The sequence below is a fragment of the Larus michahellis genome, chromosome 7, assembly GCF_964199755.1.
Source record: "Larus michahellis chromosome 7, bLarMic1.1, whole genome shotgun sequence".
Lineage (NCBI taxonomy): Eukaryota > Metazoa > Chordata > Aves > Charadriiformes > Laridae > Larus > Larus michahellis.
Window position 1 is genome coordinate 13,098,842 of NC_133902.1, and position 19,047 is coordinate 13,117,888.

General features: G+C 52.6%; 3 protein-coding genes across 3 annotated transcripts in view; 1 reads left to right on the forward strand and 2 right to left on the reverse strand.

Annotated features, from left to right (window-relative positions):
* Positions 1–996, reverse strand: part of VPS37D (VPS37D subunit of ESCRT-I) — a 2,902-nt gene extending 1,906 nt beyond the window's left edge. The window contains exon 1 of the mRNA XM_074593710.1: positions 773–996. Within this exon, the coding sequence (XP_074449811.1) occupies positions 773–895 (123 nt within the window). The 5' untranslated portion in view covers positions 896–996. The remainder of the gene's footprint in view (positions 1–772) is intronic.
* The window catches only part of LOC141746034 (fibrinogen-like protein 1-like protein), a 27,532-nt gene extending 9,002 nt beyond the window's left edge, over positions 1–18,530 (forward strand). Inside the window, exons 2-3 of the mRNA XM_074593712.1 lie at positions 16,117–16,236; positions 17,467–18,530. Coding sequence (XP_074449813.1) covers positions 16,117–16,236; positions 17,467–18,101 — 755 coding nt within the window. The 3' untranslated portion in view covers positions 18,102–18,530. The remainder of the gene's footprint in view (positions 1–16,116; positions 16,237–17,466) is intronic.
* LOC141746170 (uncharacterized) lies at positions 4,746–15,552 on the reverse strand. The gene is made up of 8 exons (XM_074594128.1): positions 15,500–15,552; positions 15,155–15,339; positions 14,136–14,199; positions 13,924–14,048; positions 11,969–12,058; positions 8,543–8,686; positions 6,460–6,522; positions 4,746–5,374 (listed from the first exon to the last, which is right to left on the reverse strand). The coding sequence occupies exons 1-8, from the start codon at positions 15,550–15,552 to the stop codon at positions 4,746–4,748; spliced, it is 1,353 nt and encodes a 450-aa protein (XP_074450229.1).
* Positions 18,531–19,047: the final 517 nt, after the last annotated feature.

Consider the following 19,047-nt stretch of genomic DNA (forward strand, 5'->3'; position numbering starts at 1 on the left):
GCAGCTCACCCTGGAACGTGGTAAACCTCACGGCTGGCTACCCAGCCCCCTTTGCAAAGTAAAGGACTCATTAGCTAACAAGGATGTCAGGAGAGACACACACCAGCTCTCGCTGCACACGCATCTTCTGCCCCCGCAGAGCAGGAAGCAGAGCATGATGCCGAGCTGCGCTTTTAAAGGCCCAGGGGAAAGATGCTGAAATCAGGCTGAGAATGATTTCAAAATAACCGGGTCCTGTTCCTGCAGTGGAGCGCCAGGAACCGCTGGAGCTGGGGGGCATTCGGGGCTCAGCCTAGCTGCAGCGAACGACGCCAGGCCTGGAGGGCGATGCAAGGGGCCAGGGCCTCCCCGCCTCCCCCGGATCTCGGGGCGGTAAGAGCAGTGGGGGCAGCGGCTGTGGCCCTGCTCCGGGTTTTGGTGGCCGGAGGCTGCTTGGCAGGCGACGGCTGCTGAAACCCCGAGCAGCACCAGGAGCCCCCGGGCAGCCGCCAGCCGGGACGCCCAAGCTGAGATTTCCCCGCGGCCACCCCCCACCCAGCCGGGGGGTCCGGCTGCTCCCCCAGACCCCTGGGCTCGGCGGGCGGGGTGTCGGGTATCACGGGAAAACCAACGAGCGGCGCTGCCGGGGACTGGCGGGCGATGCCCGGCCCCGCAGCGCCCTTTGCCCGGGCTGCCGGCGGCTCCGTCCCGCGCACCGGCAAAGCCCCGCTGGGGGCGAGCGCTGCTCGGCTGCGCTCCGCCGGCCGCCCCCGGGCTCCCCCCCGGCCCGTACCTTCCTGCTGAGGCGGGCGGCGCGCTGCAGCCGGGGCTCGTCCTGCAGCAGGGCGCGGAGCTGCGCGGTGCTGAGCGCCCCGAAGCGGCGCGGGGAGCCGGGCGGCGCCGGGGGCCGGGACATGGGCACGGGCACGGGCACGGGCACGGGCACGGGCACGGACCGGGACCCACCGCCGCCGCAGGGAGCCGCGCGCCCCCGCCGCGCCTGCCCCCGCCGCGCACCACCCCGCGCCCGCCGCCCCCGCCGGGCTTAAAGGAGCCGCCGCTGAGCACAAGGAGCTCCAGTGCTGCACCGCGCCGCCGGCACTGCTCCCTGTACCGGGCATCCCGCACCGCGCCGTCCTGCGTGCGTCCCGCTTGTGGCTGCATTGGCCTCACCCTGTGCTTTACGGCGCCGCACTTGGGCATCCTGCGGACACCCTGGCACCGCCGCACCCATCGGCTCAGGAGAGCGGGCAGAGAGCAATGAGGCACCCCGTCACTGCCGGCTCCGGGCAGGTCCCCTTCGTCCCCTGGGAAAGGGAGAGGCGGGGACGCTGCCCGGCCTGTGATGGGGAACTGCTCGACGCAGGCTGTTGCGGTCACTAAATGTTTGCAGGGAGTAAGAAAGCTAAAAGAAAAATTCAAGGAGCACAAACCTGCCGGAGGACTATCAGCACTGCTTCAGGACACCTCTCTGCTGGAGGCTGGGAAACTCTCAGCACGTATCTGCTTAAGTAAAATCTTACTTAAGTAAAAGACGGGCTGGAGAAGCTGGGGAAAAGCAAACCAGGAGCTCATGGGAGGAGGGTGGATTGATTCCCGGGAAAGTTTTACCTTAGTAAAAAAACACGGCTGCAGGGAGAGCCATGCCGTGCCGCTGGAGCAGGGACTGCTCCGTCCTGGCTAGGACATTTCTGTGGAGCAATTCTAAATCTCTGGTGGGAGATGGCATCTAATATACACTGCTTGACTTAAAGTGTTACCTCAAACCAACACTGGCTGCTGGAGCCGAGTGAAGAGAAACTGCTAGGGAGCTGCTGGGAGCTGGAGGTCACTGCTGTGGGGTGAGCAAGAGCCCAGCAGGATTTAGGAAGCATTTGGATGGGAAGCTTGGAATAAGGAGCTGCGCGGAGCTGGTGCTGTTGAAGGAGAGATGACAACCTGTCTGTACACTGGGACGTGCTGTGGCAGAGGGACAAGACAGCAATGCAGAGACACTCATGTGCTGAGCCCGTCCTCCTGGGCCAGTGGGTGCTAGCCCTGTCGTACTGTAAGGATATTTTAGGATGTTCTCCTGCATCTCTTGGCCTGTGTCACTCCACTGCCTTTGGAGAGCCCTAGCGGAAGACTGCACTGCTGGGACAAGAATAATTTCTTCCTTAGTCTGTCAGTGCAAATACAACTTCAATTTGCCAGTTGCTTGGAAACACCAGAGGCCCGGGAGCAGCAGCAGTGTAACTTCACAGTCTGCCCAGTGCCACCTGATTCATTGAGCCTGCTGGCTTTGGAAGCGAAGGGTAGGGTGGAGGCACCTCCCTGACAGGCATCCCCCACCTGCTGCTACCACCTCGTACCCCTCTTCCAGCCAATGTCAAGTGCATCATGGAGCTGCCCCTTGCCCCCCCTCCCTGTGCTGCGGTGCCCGTTGCAAGGCGGGCATGGGCTGTACCCCGAGGTCCCGGCAGTCCTCTGTGCTCTGATTTGAGGGCGCTCAGTGCTGGAGGCTCTCAGGAGAGCAACTGCAGCCTGCTTCACCTGCAGTCTGCTTTCAGTAGAAGTAGCCCTGAGGTCTCTTTCTCCTCAGAAATCCGTGGGTGCAGGTGGCCCCCGTGCACTGCAGTGCTGAGGGCAGTTCTCTGTAGCAGCGTAAGGTAATTTCTGGCTTGGAGATTGCTCACTTCTTTCAGTATTTTCTAATTTCTCAAACCTTTCTGTATGGCTCCCAGTGGCCACTGGGCTCTGCAGCTGGCAGGCGAGGGCTGGGTTTTCCCTTAGCTGGTGTTCCTGGAAGTGGAACTCACCGATATTGCTGTGCTGCCCCAAGACAAAGCCAGAAATGGTTTGTGGAGGTGCAAGTGTTTCTCAAACAGTCTGTCCTGGCAGTGCCACAGTGTTGTGGGATGGAGGATTTGAAGGGGCCTAGTCCTGCAGCCTCACAGCATCAGCTCTGTCTGTACCTTTCCTGGCAAAGTTTCATCTCAATTGGTCTCAGAAACCTGGGTATGGTGAGCTCATTCCTGTAATGACCTTTTCTCTCATTGGAGTGTCTCCTAATTCAAGTGATTCCTAACGTCTAACCTACTTCTCTTTCGCTTCCATTTAAGTTTACTGCTTCTTAGTCACAGCAGACAGGTCTACTGATGACTTGCGCATCACATTTTTGCAGGATCAAAGCATGACTGTGCAGACCGACAGGTAGCGACAAATCCTTATAGATGCAGCCCCCCAGCAGGGGCGGGGCCTTGGCACCAGGACATTGCCACAGCTTTTGACCCTGGACTGTGAACATGGTGACGATGTGGGAAGAGTTCTCCCATGTGCCAGGTCCCTTCTGAACCCAGAACCTTTTGTGCAGATCCCAGGTCCTTCATAGAATCATAGAATCTTCATGGTTGGAAAGGACCTTTGAGATCATCGAGTCCAACCATACACACACACAAAAAACCAACCAAACCCCTACAATCTCGGCCACTAGAGCGTGCCCTGAAGTGCCAAATCTAGATGTTTCTTGAATCCCTCTAGGGATGGTGACTCAACCACCTCCCTGGGCAGGCTGTTCCGGTGCCTGACCACTCTTTCAGTAAAGTCATTCTTCCTAATATCTAATCTAAACCTCCCCTGCTGCAACTTCAGCCCATTTCCTCTGGTCCTGTCATTATTCACCTGGGAGAAGAGGCCAACACCCACCTCTCTCCAACCTCCTTTCAGGTAGTTGTAGAGGGCAATGAGGTCTCCCCTCAGCCTCCTCTTCCCCAAGCTAAACATGCCCAGCTCCCTCAGCCTCTCCTCATATGACCTGGTCTCCAGACCCCTCACCAGCCCGGTAGCTCTCCTCTGGACATGCTCCAGCACTTCAATGTCCCTCTTGTACAGAGGGGCCCGGAACTGAACACAGCACTCGAGGTGAGGCCTCACCAGTGCTGAGTACAGAGGCACGATCCCTTCCCTACTCCTGCTGGCCACGTTATTCCTGATACAAGCCAGAATGCTGTTGGCCTTCTTGGCCACCTGGGCACACTGCTGGCCCACGTTAAGCTGGCCATCCACCAGCACCCCCTGGTCCTTTTCTGCTGGGTAGCTTTCCAGCCACTCTTCCCCAAGCCTGTAGCGTTGCTTGGGGTTGTTGTGACCGAAATGCAGGACCTGGCACTTGGCCTTATTAAACCTCATACAGCTGGCCTTGGCCCATTGATCCAGCCTGTCCAGGTCCCTCTGTAGAGCCTTCGTCTCAATGTGACTAGCCCCAAGGCTCCAGTCCTAGCACCTGACATGGGATTTCTTGCCTCTCGGAGGGAGCACACCAGAGATGCTGAACAGATGTTCATTAATGGAGAATGAGCTCCAGGAAGCAAATTTATTGGGATGCTTTACCAGATGCAGCAGAGAGGCACAGAGTACATGGAAATGTGTGGCATGTAGCTTTTTTGCTTGCTATGAGTTTGGGAGGCAGCTAAGAATCTCCGATGAAAAGTCACTCAAGGGCTGAGTGTCTTCCTCCCGCAGTGAAGGTACATACGGAATCCACAAATTTCACAAGTGATTTTTTTTATTCTTGATTAGGAACATAATAACAGGGAATCATTGGCAAGCACAGGGGAGAAGAGCTAAGCAGAGGGGGAGCCTGCACACAGAGAGGGGAAATGGAAAGTGACATTTCATTAAAACCATACTACTCTTGGGCTCCCCCGTCTGCTCCAGAAAGGCTCAAGCTCTTTGGCCATGCAGAGCCTTTGCAGAGCGTCCAGTGTGGACAGGAGCGGGAAGAAGCACTAACAATACGTAGCTGGTTTTATGAGGATAAGGGAGGATTTGCAGTTCCCTTTGCACAGGCTGCCCCATGTCATGCCGCCCTTGAAATTCAGCCGTACAGAATAACACGCCGAGTACCACCACCCACCCTCATAGCTGTAGGCACAGTTCTTACTGTAAGTGTCCTGATCCCGATCCTTTGTAGAGAACTTCATGTTGTCGTGCATAGTCTTGGGATTGTCTGAGGTCATGGCATCCCCTGCCATCCCTGAGTAGGCTCCCAGCCTCAGCCGATAGCCGTGGGACTCATCTTCCACACTGAAGAGGTTGTAGTCCGCAAAATTGGTGTTGTCTGTGGAGTCCTGGATGACAAACCTGACCTGGTAGACCTTCTGCTTGGAGATCTGATGGATGTACTCGGTGCCCAGCCAGTACTCGCTGCGCACGCTCCCAAAGCCGTACTTGTAGGTGCTCCAGGACTCGGCCCAGGTGACCGGTGTGTCTTTCTGGTTCCTCTGGATGACCGTCCAGCCCCCGCCCGTCACATTCATTTCACAGTACACCACGAGGTGGTGGAGCCCTTTTGGCTGAATAATGTAGATACCGCTGCGGCTGCTAGCGGGGATCTCACTGCAGTCCTTGGGCCAACCTGGGGCAGGAAATGTTTATTAAATCCTACACAACGAGACAGTGAAAGCACCTGACATTTCCTTTGTGCCTATGTCTTATTGCACACACGTTCTTGGGCTGCATTCCTGCCATGTGCTCACGGGATTAAATCAAAGTATTGGAATGATCAGTGTAAGAGTTGGGCTTCATATCTTCCAAAGACAGGATTCAAACTGACAGGGACACACTACCAAAATGTTTTGGCCTGGTGAGACCGAGCCAGACATTGCCTTCACCCAGCACACAATGCACCCTAGCCTAGTTGAATTCAGTCTGTGGTGATTTGCCTGTAGCATGCAGGTGACATATTACCACACAAACAAATGCATATCAGGGTCATAAAGCCATTTGCTGTTACAGCATGGAGGCTTTAGAGCTTTATAATAATCTCAGAAACCCTGGAGAGAGTGTGATCAAGATATCCATCAGCCTTTGTCATCTCAATAGGGCAAATCCATTGGTTTTCTCTGGATTTACCTGAGTAGCTCTTTAGAGAATTCCTGACTTGTTTGAGTTGGTTATGGTCTTTCCGTGCTCTACAGTGTCAGCTCCTTATACAACACACAGCTGAATGCACCTACACACTTCTGGGAAGGGCCTTGCTCTGCTCCCGGTGCCTCTGCTACTGGTTATTCCTACCCAAGTAAAGCCGTGTGTCTTGTGGCCCTATGTGGTAATGTTGACTCAGTTCAGTAACACAGTTAGTCCCTGTCTTACCCAGTCTTCTCATCAACTGTATAGTGAAAATAGGAAAATAACCAGTCGCCACTTCCCAAAGGCCAACAATGAACCATCACGGTCCAGTTTTGGTATTTAGGTGGAAAATTCCCCATGCTAAAGATCCTCATCAACTACTGAGTCCAGGACACGGCTGGTAATAGATTCCCCCTGAGGTTATGAGCTGTGGCACCTCTGTAGCCTGTCAGAAAATCAACATTTTTCCTGGGAGGAACCAGTGAACACGTAGGACATGGGCTAAGGTGGCTGAGAGCTCTTCATGAGCCTCTGGGCTCCTGGCAATGGTGAAACCTTATGAGAAGATGTACTCCTTGAGAACAGACTTACCATGGCCTGCCGGTGGGTGGGGGGCAATGTCTCTGACCTGTCGAACATGTTCGCCACCATTATCTGAATTAACAAGAACAGAGTGTTGAGAGTAGACATGTCAAATGCTTGCTGCGAGAGCACGATTTTCAACAGATGATATTCCTGTTTTTCTGTTGTTGCTCCTAATCTAGAGAGACTTTACCATTTCAGGTATCAGCCAGTTGATAGTTTGAGGGAATTTACACGGTGTTAGAATGGGGCAGGTAGTTCCCTGGTGAGAAAGACCCTGAATGGTGGTGGCAACACTGGAAATATGATTGTTAAAGTGCAGTATAAGCAGTTTGGAAGGGACTCAGGAAGAAGAGGGATTAGAGGGGGAAGAAACATGAGAGCAGACACAGGAAAACTGGTGCAGGTATCGGGAGCTGGGAGAGGGGCTCTGTTCAGGTGTCTCAGAAGGGAATCTGAAGGTTGTTGCTGGACAAGAGGATGGTTTAGAGTGAATTAATGTAATTTTTTTGCAAGGCCATCTTGTGTGTATCCACTGATGGCTATAAAACAGAGGAAGGAATCACAAGCTTATGGAATCACAAAAAACATTCCTGTCCCCTCTCTGAAACAGACACCTAACCCTGCAGCTGTTGGTCTCCGACATCCTCAAATATCTGCTCCCTGCTTTCACTCTCAGCTGGTGCTTTCCTATCCTTGCCCTTATGAAGTGTATAACTTAAGCCTCTCGCACTGTGTAGAAGCCCATTCCTTTTCTTACTACACCCAGAGTACATTTTTCCTGCAGACAGACTATAATATTGCTGTCATTTCCTCCTCCATGGTTTTCTGATTTGGGGGCTAAACCATTCAGTCCTTCAACCTTCACGGACACAGACTGCCTGCAATATTTTTGAGCCCCTTTCCTTTTGAATTCCTCCAAACGTGTCTTGAAGCCCACCAGTGAATGTGCTGAATGGCCTGAGCCTGCGTGGAGTGGGAACACTCATGTAACACGGTCTGGAGGACTTTCCTACCATGGTATTTACTGTTACTACAGCCATATGAAGCTGTTCACTCGTGTTTTGTAAGCCACAGTCTTCCCCTGCTCCTTTCTGCCTTCACTTCCCATCCATTTGGAAGCACGCCTCCACAAGTCAAGGCTTTCAAATGTTAGCCTGCCTTCTCTGGTGTGCCTCCCTGCTTATTCAATTTGCATTCAGGCTGCTTATGTTTTCAGAGCACCCTACCAGTGGTCTGAGTAAGAGATGAGTGTGAAGCCCAGAGCACATCCCCTTTCTCAACTCAAACTTGCAGTTCTTGGTGAAGCCCGAGCTCTTGTCTTAGTCACAGGTGCTCCCTGTGTTGGCAATTTCCTGACACCTGACTTCTACAGCAAAGGCCAGCATCAAACACTTGAACCTTGTGCTTTTCTGCCAAGAACTCTTCTTCCTACCTTGGAAAAGAACCATCTCTTTCTATTATGTTCTACCCACAGCCCCCAGTTTTATTCCTGGAACATTTCTCAGAGGCGTCCTCATTGCTCCAATATACCCTAGTTTTTGTAAGTTGCTCTGTGCCATCATCTGGATGGCTGCTCTGCGCCAGTGACAATAGTTTAGATTCTTTGTAGTAACTTCACCTAGTTCCTCTTTGTATTCAGTTCTCTCTTGAAATCAGTTCTCTGCTGACCAGAGGTGGGTACTGTTCTCCATGTCCTCAAAACACACTGTGATTTTTTGCCTTAACAGCTTTAACACTGCTTCTCTTCTTCAAGGAAGAGTCCATGCCCCAAAACACCCTTGGCTCGGTCTTGCTGCCAATGAGGCCAAACCTGTCCCTTCCCCTGGGCTTTGGACTATTGGACTCACTTATGGGCAGAAGAACTTCATGCTAGAGAGGAGAAGAGACAGATAGTACGCAGAGGATGACTCTGAGAGGATTCTTGTTCCAGTAAGACAGCCTACGTTGCATTGGCATTTCCCCACACATAGAGCAGTATTTAGTCCTTCCTCCACATTCCAGGGGTGTGTTTGGGTAAGTGCGGAGGTCTGTGTGGGATCTGATTGAACATGACCTTGTTTGCCACTCCCTACTGTGGTGGTATACTTACTGAGCTGAGAGGACTCTGGGGGAACATTCAGAATTTCATCCAGTGTGCCATTGAGGAGATGCAAGTTTTTTATGTCAAAGGCAGGAAGAGATGCTGCCAGGGCCAGCAGGCAGGTGAAAAGCAGGAGACAAAGGCGCTGGGTAGCTGAAATGGGAAGAGATTGGAAAAAGAAGAAAGAGATCATAACTCTTCCATTAGAGAGCCATCACTCCCATTTGACTCCTTTACTTGCAGAGTAAAATAGGAAAACAAAATTCTTTAGGTGTGGAGCTCCCTCTTGGAGCCATAAGCCCCAATTCACTCACGTAGATGAGCTGTCATATACTCATTGGCAGGAGATATTAGCAGTGGCACCTACTGTTGGTGGTTTCTGAGACAGAAGAAATGTGAAAACCTGGTCGAAACCCAAAGTGACTGTTATCAGAAATCCTAGGAAAAATGAGGTCTTGGGGCTGGAGACAACAAGCTGGAGATAACAGAGTGAGCATGGAGGGAGGAATCTCCTCCCAGCTGCCATCGTGCTCCTGTGACACACTCACGTGGGGTAAGCTGGGACTACGCCTGCCTCCAGTCCAGGTTTGTGGGGAGAGCCCTGATGTCTGGGTTGTGAACAAGCCCCAAGCAGGGCTGCGTGTATCTCTCTGCTCTGCATGAAAGCAGCGGGACTGAGAGGGGCAGCACAAACTTTCAGGAATTACTGTCTGGCTGGTGCAAATTATGTCCTTTATATTGTTATATGGCTACTTCAAAATTTCCATATGTAGTCAGCTGCTCAGGTTTGTTCTCATTCAGATCAGCTACAGAAACCACCACACTTTTTGCAATGTTAAATCTAAATAAAATAATAGAAAGTTTATCATGATTCCTAGACAGTGGGGCATTGTGGGGACACCTGCCCACGGGGAAATCTGTTCCTGATATGAGACACATAGCTCATGGTTACCAATGTGAAGCTCATGATTACCAATGTGATCCCTCCACAAAGTTCGAAAAGGAGCAGAGCCAAACGTATTGTACTGCTGCAGGATACTTGGGTTTGGCACCATCCCCTGAGATGGCTGAGAAGGAAAACAATCCATGATGCCGACCTGGAATCGCTGTGTGCGATTGCAGCCACCCTAGAGACAAGCACACCTTTCTGGGAATGCTCAGAGCCAAACAATCATTTGCGCTGGTTACAGTTTTACACCAAAGGTCTTTTAAACACATTTCAGTACAGCTGATGTGCTTCTCAATTCCTACCTAACATTTAGTGTCTTGATACACTGGTGTTTAGAGGCATGCTTAAAGACATCTCTTCTTTAGGCCACCAGAGAAGCAATGCTCTATCCGCTGCTGACCTGTTTCCCCATGAACAGTCATGAAAGGTCTGGGTAGGAAGGAAATGCAGAGGAGGAGATCAGCCTCTCCTGGGCATTCTCCTGGGGGCAGCAGTGTGCTTTTGAGCATCTAACCTCCAGATCTTTATACCTGTTCAATATTGCTGCTTAAGCAAGAATATCTAAAAAATCCACTTTCTATTCTAGAGCATTTAATACTTTCCTTGGAGAACCGAAAATTACAAAGAATGTTTGGTAAATATGAGGCCTGTAAAATGGGTGATCTGATGCTCCAGGGCTATACTGACACAGCTTGAAAATAGCAGAACATGCAGAATCCTGTTCTAGTTCCCAGCCCAGGGCACAGTGAGTCCAGAAAATATAATGGACTTAGCGCTGGGATGGCAAGGGTGTGGGGAGAAGGGAGCCCTGCAGAAGACTAAGGGCCAGGATGCCCTGCGACTTGCAGCCACGCACAGCAGTGCCGTGCCCTCCCATCCCATCCCACACTCACCCATGCCGTCTCTGCAGGGACCCCGCGGAGTGGGAAGCCGAGCGGGTTTGGCCTGGCTGGAGGGGTCACCCTGACAGTTATAGGGCTCAGCAGGCAAGGGGGGGTGGAGGCACGAGACCCACACCACAGCACTTTTCCTCTGGTTGGCAACAGGCTAGTGGTTTATGGCTTATTTGCTCTTCATCATTAAGTGATATGTCCTCAGACAATGAAGGCTCTGTCTCACAAAGGTGAAGGGCTTTTTTGAGAGGCAAAGCAAATAATTTAGTGCCAACAAGTGAATGCCTTAAAACAACCGTGATTTACAGTGCCTGGCTGCCCCCCTGCCCTGGCAGGGTTTTCCCGGGGAACGGCATCCTCTGGGCACCTCTGCACATTTCAACTCAAAAGTAAATACCCAGATGACATTCCTTCTCCCAGATGGAAATCAAACATCATGCGTAAATGGCTCTCTCCAGAGCAGGCATTGGATCCAACAGCCAATGGGGACCCCATTAGACCCTTAGGGAAGAGGTACTCTAGTGTTCCTGTCAAATTGTGCACTGAACTTCAGAAAGTGCCACTCCAGGTGCCTCCTGACGTGCCTGGCCTGCCACTACCACGTTGCCTCTTGAGCAATAAACACTGTGGTCTCCCCTGGCTCTGCGGCCCTTGCAGCAGTCACAAGGGAGTTTTGGGAATTGTGATGTGACACTGATGTAAAATGGTCTCACTTCAAGCCCTTCTCTGCTACCAGGAGCACTTACGCCATGGCTTTCTTACAGAAAATGCTAGACCTTCCTTTTCCTAGGGATCGATACCCTCTGTAATCTGAGTTATGAGGAATCCTTTATGCCAGGATCCACCTTGTGCTGGATAGCATAAGATGCCCAGAGCCTGCGGAGGAGCAGGGAGTGCTTTTGTCACAAGCTGTTCGCTTGCAGCATTGCAGGGGAAGGGTTGTGGGGGCTGCTCTGCATGCCCTGCTGCACTGCTGCATCTGCTCAACAGTAAGCGCAAGCAAAGGCAGGCAGCAACCCTCAGCAGAGCCTCACCAACAGCTTCCAGTCCCCAGGTGGCTTTTCCAGGAGGCTGTGGCCAGTGTTTGGGTTAGGATGTGCAAAGCAGGCAGGGGAAAGGCCATAGAGGGGTTTCAGAGAAATCCCCTCTGTCCCGGGGCCCAGCTTCTGCTCAGTATATGTTTGACACTGAAAGAGCCACAGCTGTGGCACAGATCTGTTTATTGCTGCATCCTGGGCTGCACCTGGAAAAATGCTGTCAGGAGGATGAGGGAAGGGATTATTCACTTCCACGTGTGAGATGACAGCTGGAGTGCTGTGTCCTCTGTGGGGCTCCCCTGTTCACAACAGTGACTAAAACTCCAGAAGTTGTCCAGCAAAGATCACCAAGACAGTCGAGGCAGGAGCACATGATATATGTGGACAAGCTAAGAAAGATAGGCTTGTTCAGCCCGGAGAAGGGAAGGCTGAGGTGGGATCTTGTTGCTGCTGCCTGCAGCTAACTGGTGGGAGGGTGGAGAGCAGATAGAGTCAGGCTCCTCAGAGCACTGTGTCTCATTTTGGACCCCTCATTACAAGAAACATATTGACAGACTGGAGCCAGTCCAGCGAAGGCCACCAGACTGGTCAGGGGCCTGGACCTCAGGATACGTTGGGAGAATCTGAGAGAACTGTGTTGCTCCTCCTGGAAAAGAGCGGGCAACGGGGAGGTCTTATTGCTGACTACAACTACCTCATGGGAGGATACAGAGAACATGGAGCCAGACTGTTCAAGGAGGGTCATGGTGGTGGGATAAGAAGCAATGGATCTAAGTTGGAACGTGGAAATTCCAGTTAGAAATAGGGACTTTTTTTTAGATGAGGTTGGTCAAACACTGAAACAGGTGCCCAGAGGGAGGCTGCGGAATTTCTGTCCTTAGAGGTGTTCAAGACTTGACTGCATAAGGACCCGATTTTTTAGGTCTGCTTTGAGCAGGGTTGGACTAGATGGCCTCCAGAGGTCCCTCACAACCTAAATTATTCTATCACCCTGTGATTCTATGAATGTCCTTGGAGGCACACAGGGATAGGATGAGAGGCAGTGGACATAAAGGAAAGGAGAGCAATTAGAATTAGATAAAAAAATTTAGCCTGAAAGTGTTCCAAACTGAAAAAAAAAATAAAAAGAGAAGTTGTGAGACCTCCATTCCTTGACATATTTACAACTGACCCAGACATGACCCTAAGCAACCCATTCTAAGTTGTCCCTGCTTTGGCCTCAAGATCAGACATTTGGAAGTCTTCTTGGTCTCAGTTACCCTGTGTTTCCCCGGTTATCTGAAGACCCCCCCCCACTCCAGCCCTTACGCCTCTGTATTTCTGCAGGAACACAGTCATGGCACCAGGCCTTCTGCAAGATGCAGAGGTGGCTGCAGCAGAACATGCCTTAAGAAGCCATTCTGTGAGCCCAAAGAGCTACAGCAAACGCCTGAGGACCTATGGAGCATGAGAGACCTGTGCAGCCCCGCCACGCCAGGGTGATTTGCTCTTTCAGCATCAACTGCTACTATCATGGCTCTGAGTGCCCCAGTAGGCCTTAATGGCTGGTGACCAGTCCTACCTGAGACCTTCACCTGGGCCCATGAGGCCTGTTTCAGGTGGGCCCTGGGCCTTCAGTCCTAACCTTACCACTCTGTGTGAGTACTGGTCTCCAGTCCCCGCTCTGTCCTTGTTTTCTGGATGGATCTTGGACCTGTAGATAGATAGCTTATTTCCTGGATGGACTGCTCAAATCCATGTTGTAGCTTATCTCCAGCCCTGCCTTTTGCACTGTGTCCTTTTGTTCAGGATCTCGGATGCAACTGACTGCTCGCCTTGCCTGGAGCTGTTGCCAACACTCAGACCTGGCGGGACGGAGCCCCGCCAGCAAGGGCATTGCCTCCTCAGGCTTCACCCTTGGCTTGTGGTTTGCCTGCCCATGGGGAGCAGCCCACCTTTGCTGCTCCCAGAGAGCTGGCTCATGCCTTCGTTCCCTCCTGAGCCCTGGATGGTGGCCCCTGCTCTCCCTCTCTGGAGTGCAACCTCTGGTTTTTGTCCTCAGCTCTGCCTTCAACCTGTATCTGTTCAGAGGTCCTCTAGGACCTGTTTTCTTAGAACAAGGTCTTATGTCAGCATGATCTAGAAAACCTTTTTTTGACAGCTTTGAAGACACCGTCCCCTGGAGCATTTGAGCTAAAGTCAAACCCAGGGTCTCTGCTGGAGTGTAGATAAGCTCTCCTGTTGACACACCGTTTCTTTGAAGGAAATACCATTTACATCTATTTGGAGCAGCCCAGTGGAGCCTGCTGTACACAGGGGCAGGGGAGGACTTCCTCTGCATGACTTGTGGGGCCCATGTGCCTGCTGTATCTGTCAGCCCTGTTGCCAGCAGTGATCCCAGTGGTGGCTCAGCAACAGCAGCAGCCTGCCTGCAGCCCCAGAACAGGCACCCCAGCACACCCCAAGGGGTTGCATTGCTCAGTGCTGGCATTAGCTCTGGAGACAGTTCATGGAAGTCCCTAAGTCACCCACTTCCCCTGCCCCCACAGAAAGTGTACATGGCCTCTCTGCCTGGGGTCCTTCTTCCCAGGGCAGCGTGGGCCCTTCCTCCATGGACTTGTGAGTGCAGCTTGTATCGTTCTTCCAAATTGTAGAGGCTGCGGACAAGGGCTCCCAACCTCAAACCAATCAAGCACAAGTGAGATCTAAGGGTTCAGATGGAAGTTGATCCAGGGATCCCTTACCTTGGAGAGTTCTGGATGCTGCTGTCCATCCAGACCTGCAAGTTGCACTGCTTGATGTGGGCTCCTGCAGTATGAAAAGTTTGGTGGGAGCCTCAGCTTGACACTGGCTTGTTGTGAACACCAGGTTTAAAGCTGTGCCATGCAGAAGACATCTGGTGAGTCTCAAAAAACAAAGGAGAAGTAGAAGGGCCACATCTTTATCCTCTTAAAATTGGCTGGCCAAGGCGATGGAGCTGTCTGCACCTTCTGTCATGAAGAACAGCCCTCCCAAACAGTCTGTCCTGTGAGCATTTTGCTCCTGTAGAGGAAACAACCCCTAGTCAACATTGCTGGGGCTGAGAGTTGGGGGTGGATCTGCAGGGTGTCACCAGGCCAAAGACAAGGATTGGGAAGGAGAGTAGCAAAGAGACCCACAGGGCTATGGTTGTTACCTGGAGCCCTTGCCCAGGTTTGTTACCTGAAGCCCAAGCATGCAGATTGGGGTGCTGGGGGACACTGTATATACAGTGACTTCTGGCTGCTAGACACTGGTTCCAGCCCAATGACTGATCCTGAAACCTTCCAGCAGAGAGTTAGCAAGCAGGCATGTCTCTTGAGGACTTGTCCTCATCTTTCCAAGGTCACCTTGGGACTGGGCAAAATAGGAGACCTAATCTCTCTTCCTTTGCCAGTTTCTGTGTGTATGTCCTTAAAAAGCTAGGTCTCTCCACTTCAGTTTGATCATGGCTCTCCAGAATTTGCTCCAAGTGAGCAATTCATATGTAGTGTTTGTAGCTGGGAGAGTCAATAATTGAAATCCCTCATCATGGAGCCGATTATTTTATACTTCTCTGGCTGGAGAGGCATGCCTCCCTCCCCTCAGGGGCTTTAGTTGTGCTGTCATGGGATCTGAAAACTGCTCGAGTCACAGTCTGCAAGTGCCTCCTTGTGCCTCTACAAACAACAAGTGCGAACACAAGTGGGTGTGTGCAGTGCCTATAAAGTCACCGTGGAAAGTTTGGCATGGGAGGGTACACTACTGGACTCCTGCTCTCTGCTCAGCTGTGCTGTTGTGATGGGTGAGTTATCTTCCCAGTGGCACACTGCATTCATGTGTGGTGCTGGGCTCAGACAAGATCTGACCAGGGTGAGTATACAAAGGCCCAAGATAGTTAGCAGGGCAGCAGCCACGACCTTGCCTGGGTGAGGCATGCTTCCAGGCTCCCTGGTAGCAGAAGGGGTGCAATACAAAAGAACCAAACCACACACATGCTTGGTGCCAGCTTGTGCTTTCCCCAGGCTACCTCTGCCCTGTATTCCCATGTCCTATGAAGAGAGGCTAATGTGGAGACCTAGATTTAAACTTGGTCCTTTCCCTTACTGACCAATGCGTGTGGCATGTGGTTGCATAGGAGTCCTTCCCCAGGCATGATGGCATCTCCCCAGTAATTGAGTTAGTGCAGGGTGCAGAGTGTGCTGGTGGCCAGCACAGAGGGTTTGGGCTTGTGTCACTATGTGGGCCCAGGAGACTTCCTGCTGTCTGCTTGGGAGACGGTATCTGTCCAATACATCCTTTGTATCTGGTTTCCCACTAGCTGTCATCTGGCTGGAGTGGCTTATATAAAAGGCTTAAGCATGATCACTCCAAAAAGAACTGTTTCTTGGATACCTCCCTCCTGGCAGACTGCTCTCCCCAGATCTAGCTGTGTCTTTGTCCTCTCTTAGCTACCCTTGGGCTGCAGGTTCCGAGAACAGGTCTGCAGGTTTCTGTCTGGTGCCGGGAAGGGGCTGATCAGGAGGGTGACAAGGCCATTTCTCACCTTGCTTCACCCCTGCAGGGGCAGAGCGTGCACCGAAGCTGCAGTTCCCACCACCCCAGGAGCCCCCTGGTCCTGCTTGTGCCCTGTGGCTCTGCCTCCGCTGGTCCGAGCTCCCCGGGGGCCAACAGAAAGGGCAGAGGGGGCTGCCCAGGGATCCTAATGGTGGGCCCTTTCCTCCTCAGGGTTCCAGGCTGGGACAAGTTGGCTCCGTGGGGACCTTGTCCTCCTACCCACAGTGGTGGCGATGCTTCTCCTTTGCGCAAGTGCTGGCCCAGCAGCACCCACTGCCGGCTCCCGGAGTGGTGAGTATGGAGTGGGTGGGGGAACGGACTGGGCACTGAGGGGCACAGCAGGATAGTGTCTCCCTAGCTCAGCACTGACAGTCAGGTCTGCTAAGTGCTAGGAAAGCCAGCATGCACCCGGGCTGATGCGCAACATAAGGACTCTCACAAAAACCCCTGGGCTGTGGCTTGTAAGGTAAGCAGCCTGCCACCTGTCAAGCCATCCTCATCCCCTTGGTGGCACCATGCTGGGATTGCTCTCTGGTGCTTATGTCTTTTTACACTTCAGTTCTAGGAGAGATCCTCCCACCATTTTGGGTTTTTTTCAGCTGTTGTTGGATTAGGAGTATTCCCTTCCTCCCTGCAAGGGAAGTTGACACTCCCTGCAAGGCCCGTGTGCCTGAGAAAAGCAAAATTTCATGGGCTGAATTGGAATTACCCACGGCAAATTGTCCCTCATCAGACAAAAAACAAGAAAAAAAAATTAGTCAGCAAATGAGTTTAGCAAGTAAGTCATGACAGATCAGTCCTGCTAAGAGATAAACTGCTATAAGCTGGAGGAAGAAATGCCTATGAAATCAAGGTAGAACTTTAGGAAGAAATTCTTTGCTGTGAGGGTGGTGAGCCCCTGGCCCAGGTTGCCCAGAGAAGCTGTGGCTGCCCCATCCCTGGAGGGGTTCAAGGCCAGGTTGGATGGGACTTTGAGCAACCTGATCAAGTGTGAGGTGTCCCTGCGCAGGGCAGGGGGGTTGGAACAAGATGATCTTTAAGGTCCCTTCCAACACAAACCATTCTATGATTCTTTTGCAATACCATGACCCCCAGGGAAAACATAAATTTTCATTACACATCCTCATTCAGTGCAGCATTTTGGACAGTTCTGATCCTTGCAAGAGCTCAGCTTAATGTATCAAGGGCCTTGTGTGAGGGCCAGACATACTTGGAGGACATCACTGGCACCTGGAAGATTTTTTTCCCTCTTCTCTCAGCCAGATGCATTAGAAGGCTCCAAATGAAATAGGAAGTCATGAGAAATAGATCCTAGGGCTCTTACCAGGGCCACTGACTTAGAGACCTTTGGTTGCGCTGCGGAAAAGCTACTCTACACTGTGGAGTAGACCACAGAAAAAAACAGCCCTTTTTGTCCTGAGTCCTCACTCCCAGGACAAGGAGCTCCTTGTTGTCCTGACAGACTCATATGACCCTTCTCTCTCCCACCCCACCATCTGTTTGCCACTGCTGCTGTCACAGGATTCCCCGCAGACTGCAGCCATCTTCGCAAGAACAGCCCCAGCGGGGTGTACGTCATCCAGCCAGCAGGGTCACCCCCACGGGTGGTGTGGTGTGACATGGACACCGAAGGCAAGGGCTGGACTGTTGTCCAGAGAAACTCTCATGACACTGAGATCACATGGAAGCAATCCTGGACCACCTACAAGTATGGCTTTGGGAACGTGCGGGGCGATCACTGGCTGGGCACCGAGTACCTGCACCTGCTGACGCAGCAGGGCACCTACAAGGTCCGCTTCATCGTGTGGAATAAAGCCAACATCACCCATTACGCCGAGTACGACATCTTCAGGGTGGAGAGTGAGGCTAGTGGGTACCCACTGAGGCTGGGCCGGTTTTCTGGTGATGGGGATGACTACCTGACCAGCTATTACCCTAAGAAGGGGGGCATACACGACAACATGAAGTTCAGCACAACCGACAGGGACCAGGACCAGTACAGCGGGAACTGTGCCAACAGCTACGGGGGCTGGTGGTACGACAAGTGCCAGAACGTCCTGCTCAATGCCAAAAAAAAAATCCTTTGGCCAGGATTCTGCGATAATGGCGACTGTGCATCCTCCCTCATTCTGGTCAAACCCACAGACGTGTGCTGACCATGCTGCAGTGCCCAGCCCCCCCGGGAGCCTGCGGGAGTGCCCCATCCCCAGCTCAGTGCCCCCTTCCCACGCCTGCCAACAGCCCTGCGCCAGCCCCAGTGCACGTCCTGCGCTGCCTGCAGCTCCTGCACCACCACCAGCTGAAAGACAGCGGCTCCGGGGCTCAGGAGCAATCGCCCGGAGCCCTGGGCATGCGGGCAGCTTCACCCAGTGCCACGGTGCTGGCCAGCACTGGGACGCAGGCACTGGTTTGGGGTGGGTGCGCCCATCCTGTCCTGGGGAGGGGGAAACGGTGCAAGTTCCCTTCCCTGTGCAATTGGTCTATTCCTGCTTTGCTCAGGCCCTGCTCCCTCCCCGGGCCCCACATGCCCCACAGCTCTGCTACCCATGGTGGGAGAAATCAGCTGCAATAAACCCTGGAGCCAGACTTTGCTGCCTTGTGTCTACCTGCTGCCGTGACACTGCACGGAAGCGTGGGGGGATCACTCTGTCCAGACCTCAGGGTGGTGGACCTGGGGGAAAGAAGGTGTATTATGCAGGTCCTCTCCTGGGCAAGGAGACACAGCTGCCCAAGGGATGTCAGATATCCCTGGGACATGCAGAGCTCACCTCTCCCAGGGCTGGTGTGGTGGCTGCTACTTTGAAGATGATTTGCTCAGGCAGTGCTGGGCCAGGTCAACTGTGGAGCTGGTTCTGCTCCCAGGCTGAGCTGGTGCAGAGCTGATGCGGCATGCAGGGCATTTGTGCCGATTTAGCTTTTTTTTTTTCTCCTGAAATATTTCAATGTTCCACAGTGAAAGGCCTGACATGCATTCTCCCTGCTGCTGACGACCCCAGCATCAGCATGTAGCACAAGCTTTTCTCCCTTTGGTATGGTTGCTGTACACAGCTGAACACAGCTGTTGTACCTAATTCTGTCTGTGGTTTGGTCCTCAGGCCTCTG

Bases quoted from the DNA above. Each gene is read 5' to 3' on its own strand.
- LOC141746170 (XM_074594128.1), bottom strand. From the start codon at position 15,552: ATGCCATCATGCCTGGGGAAGGACTCCTATGCAACCACATGCCACACG. The intron at 8,687-11,968 runs GTCTGTCAATAT...TTCCCATTTCAG, and splicing joins CCTTCGCTGGACTGGCTCCA to CTACCCAGCGCCTTTGTCTC. The intron at 5,375-6,459 runs GTAAGTCTGTTC...TTCCTGCCCCAG, and splicing joins CCACCCACCGGCAGGCCATG to GTTGGCCCAAGGACTGCAGT.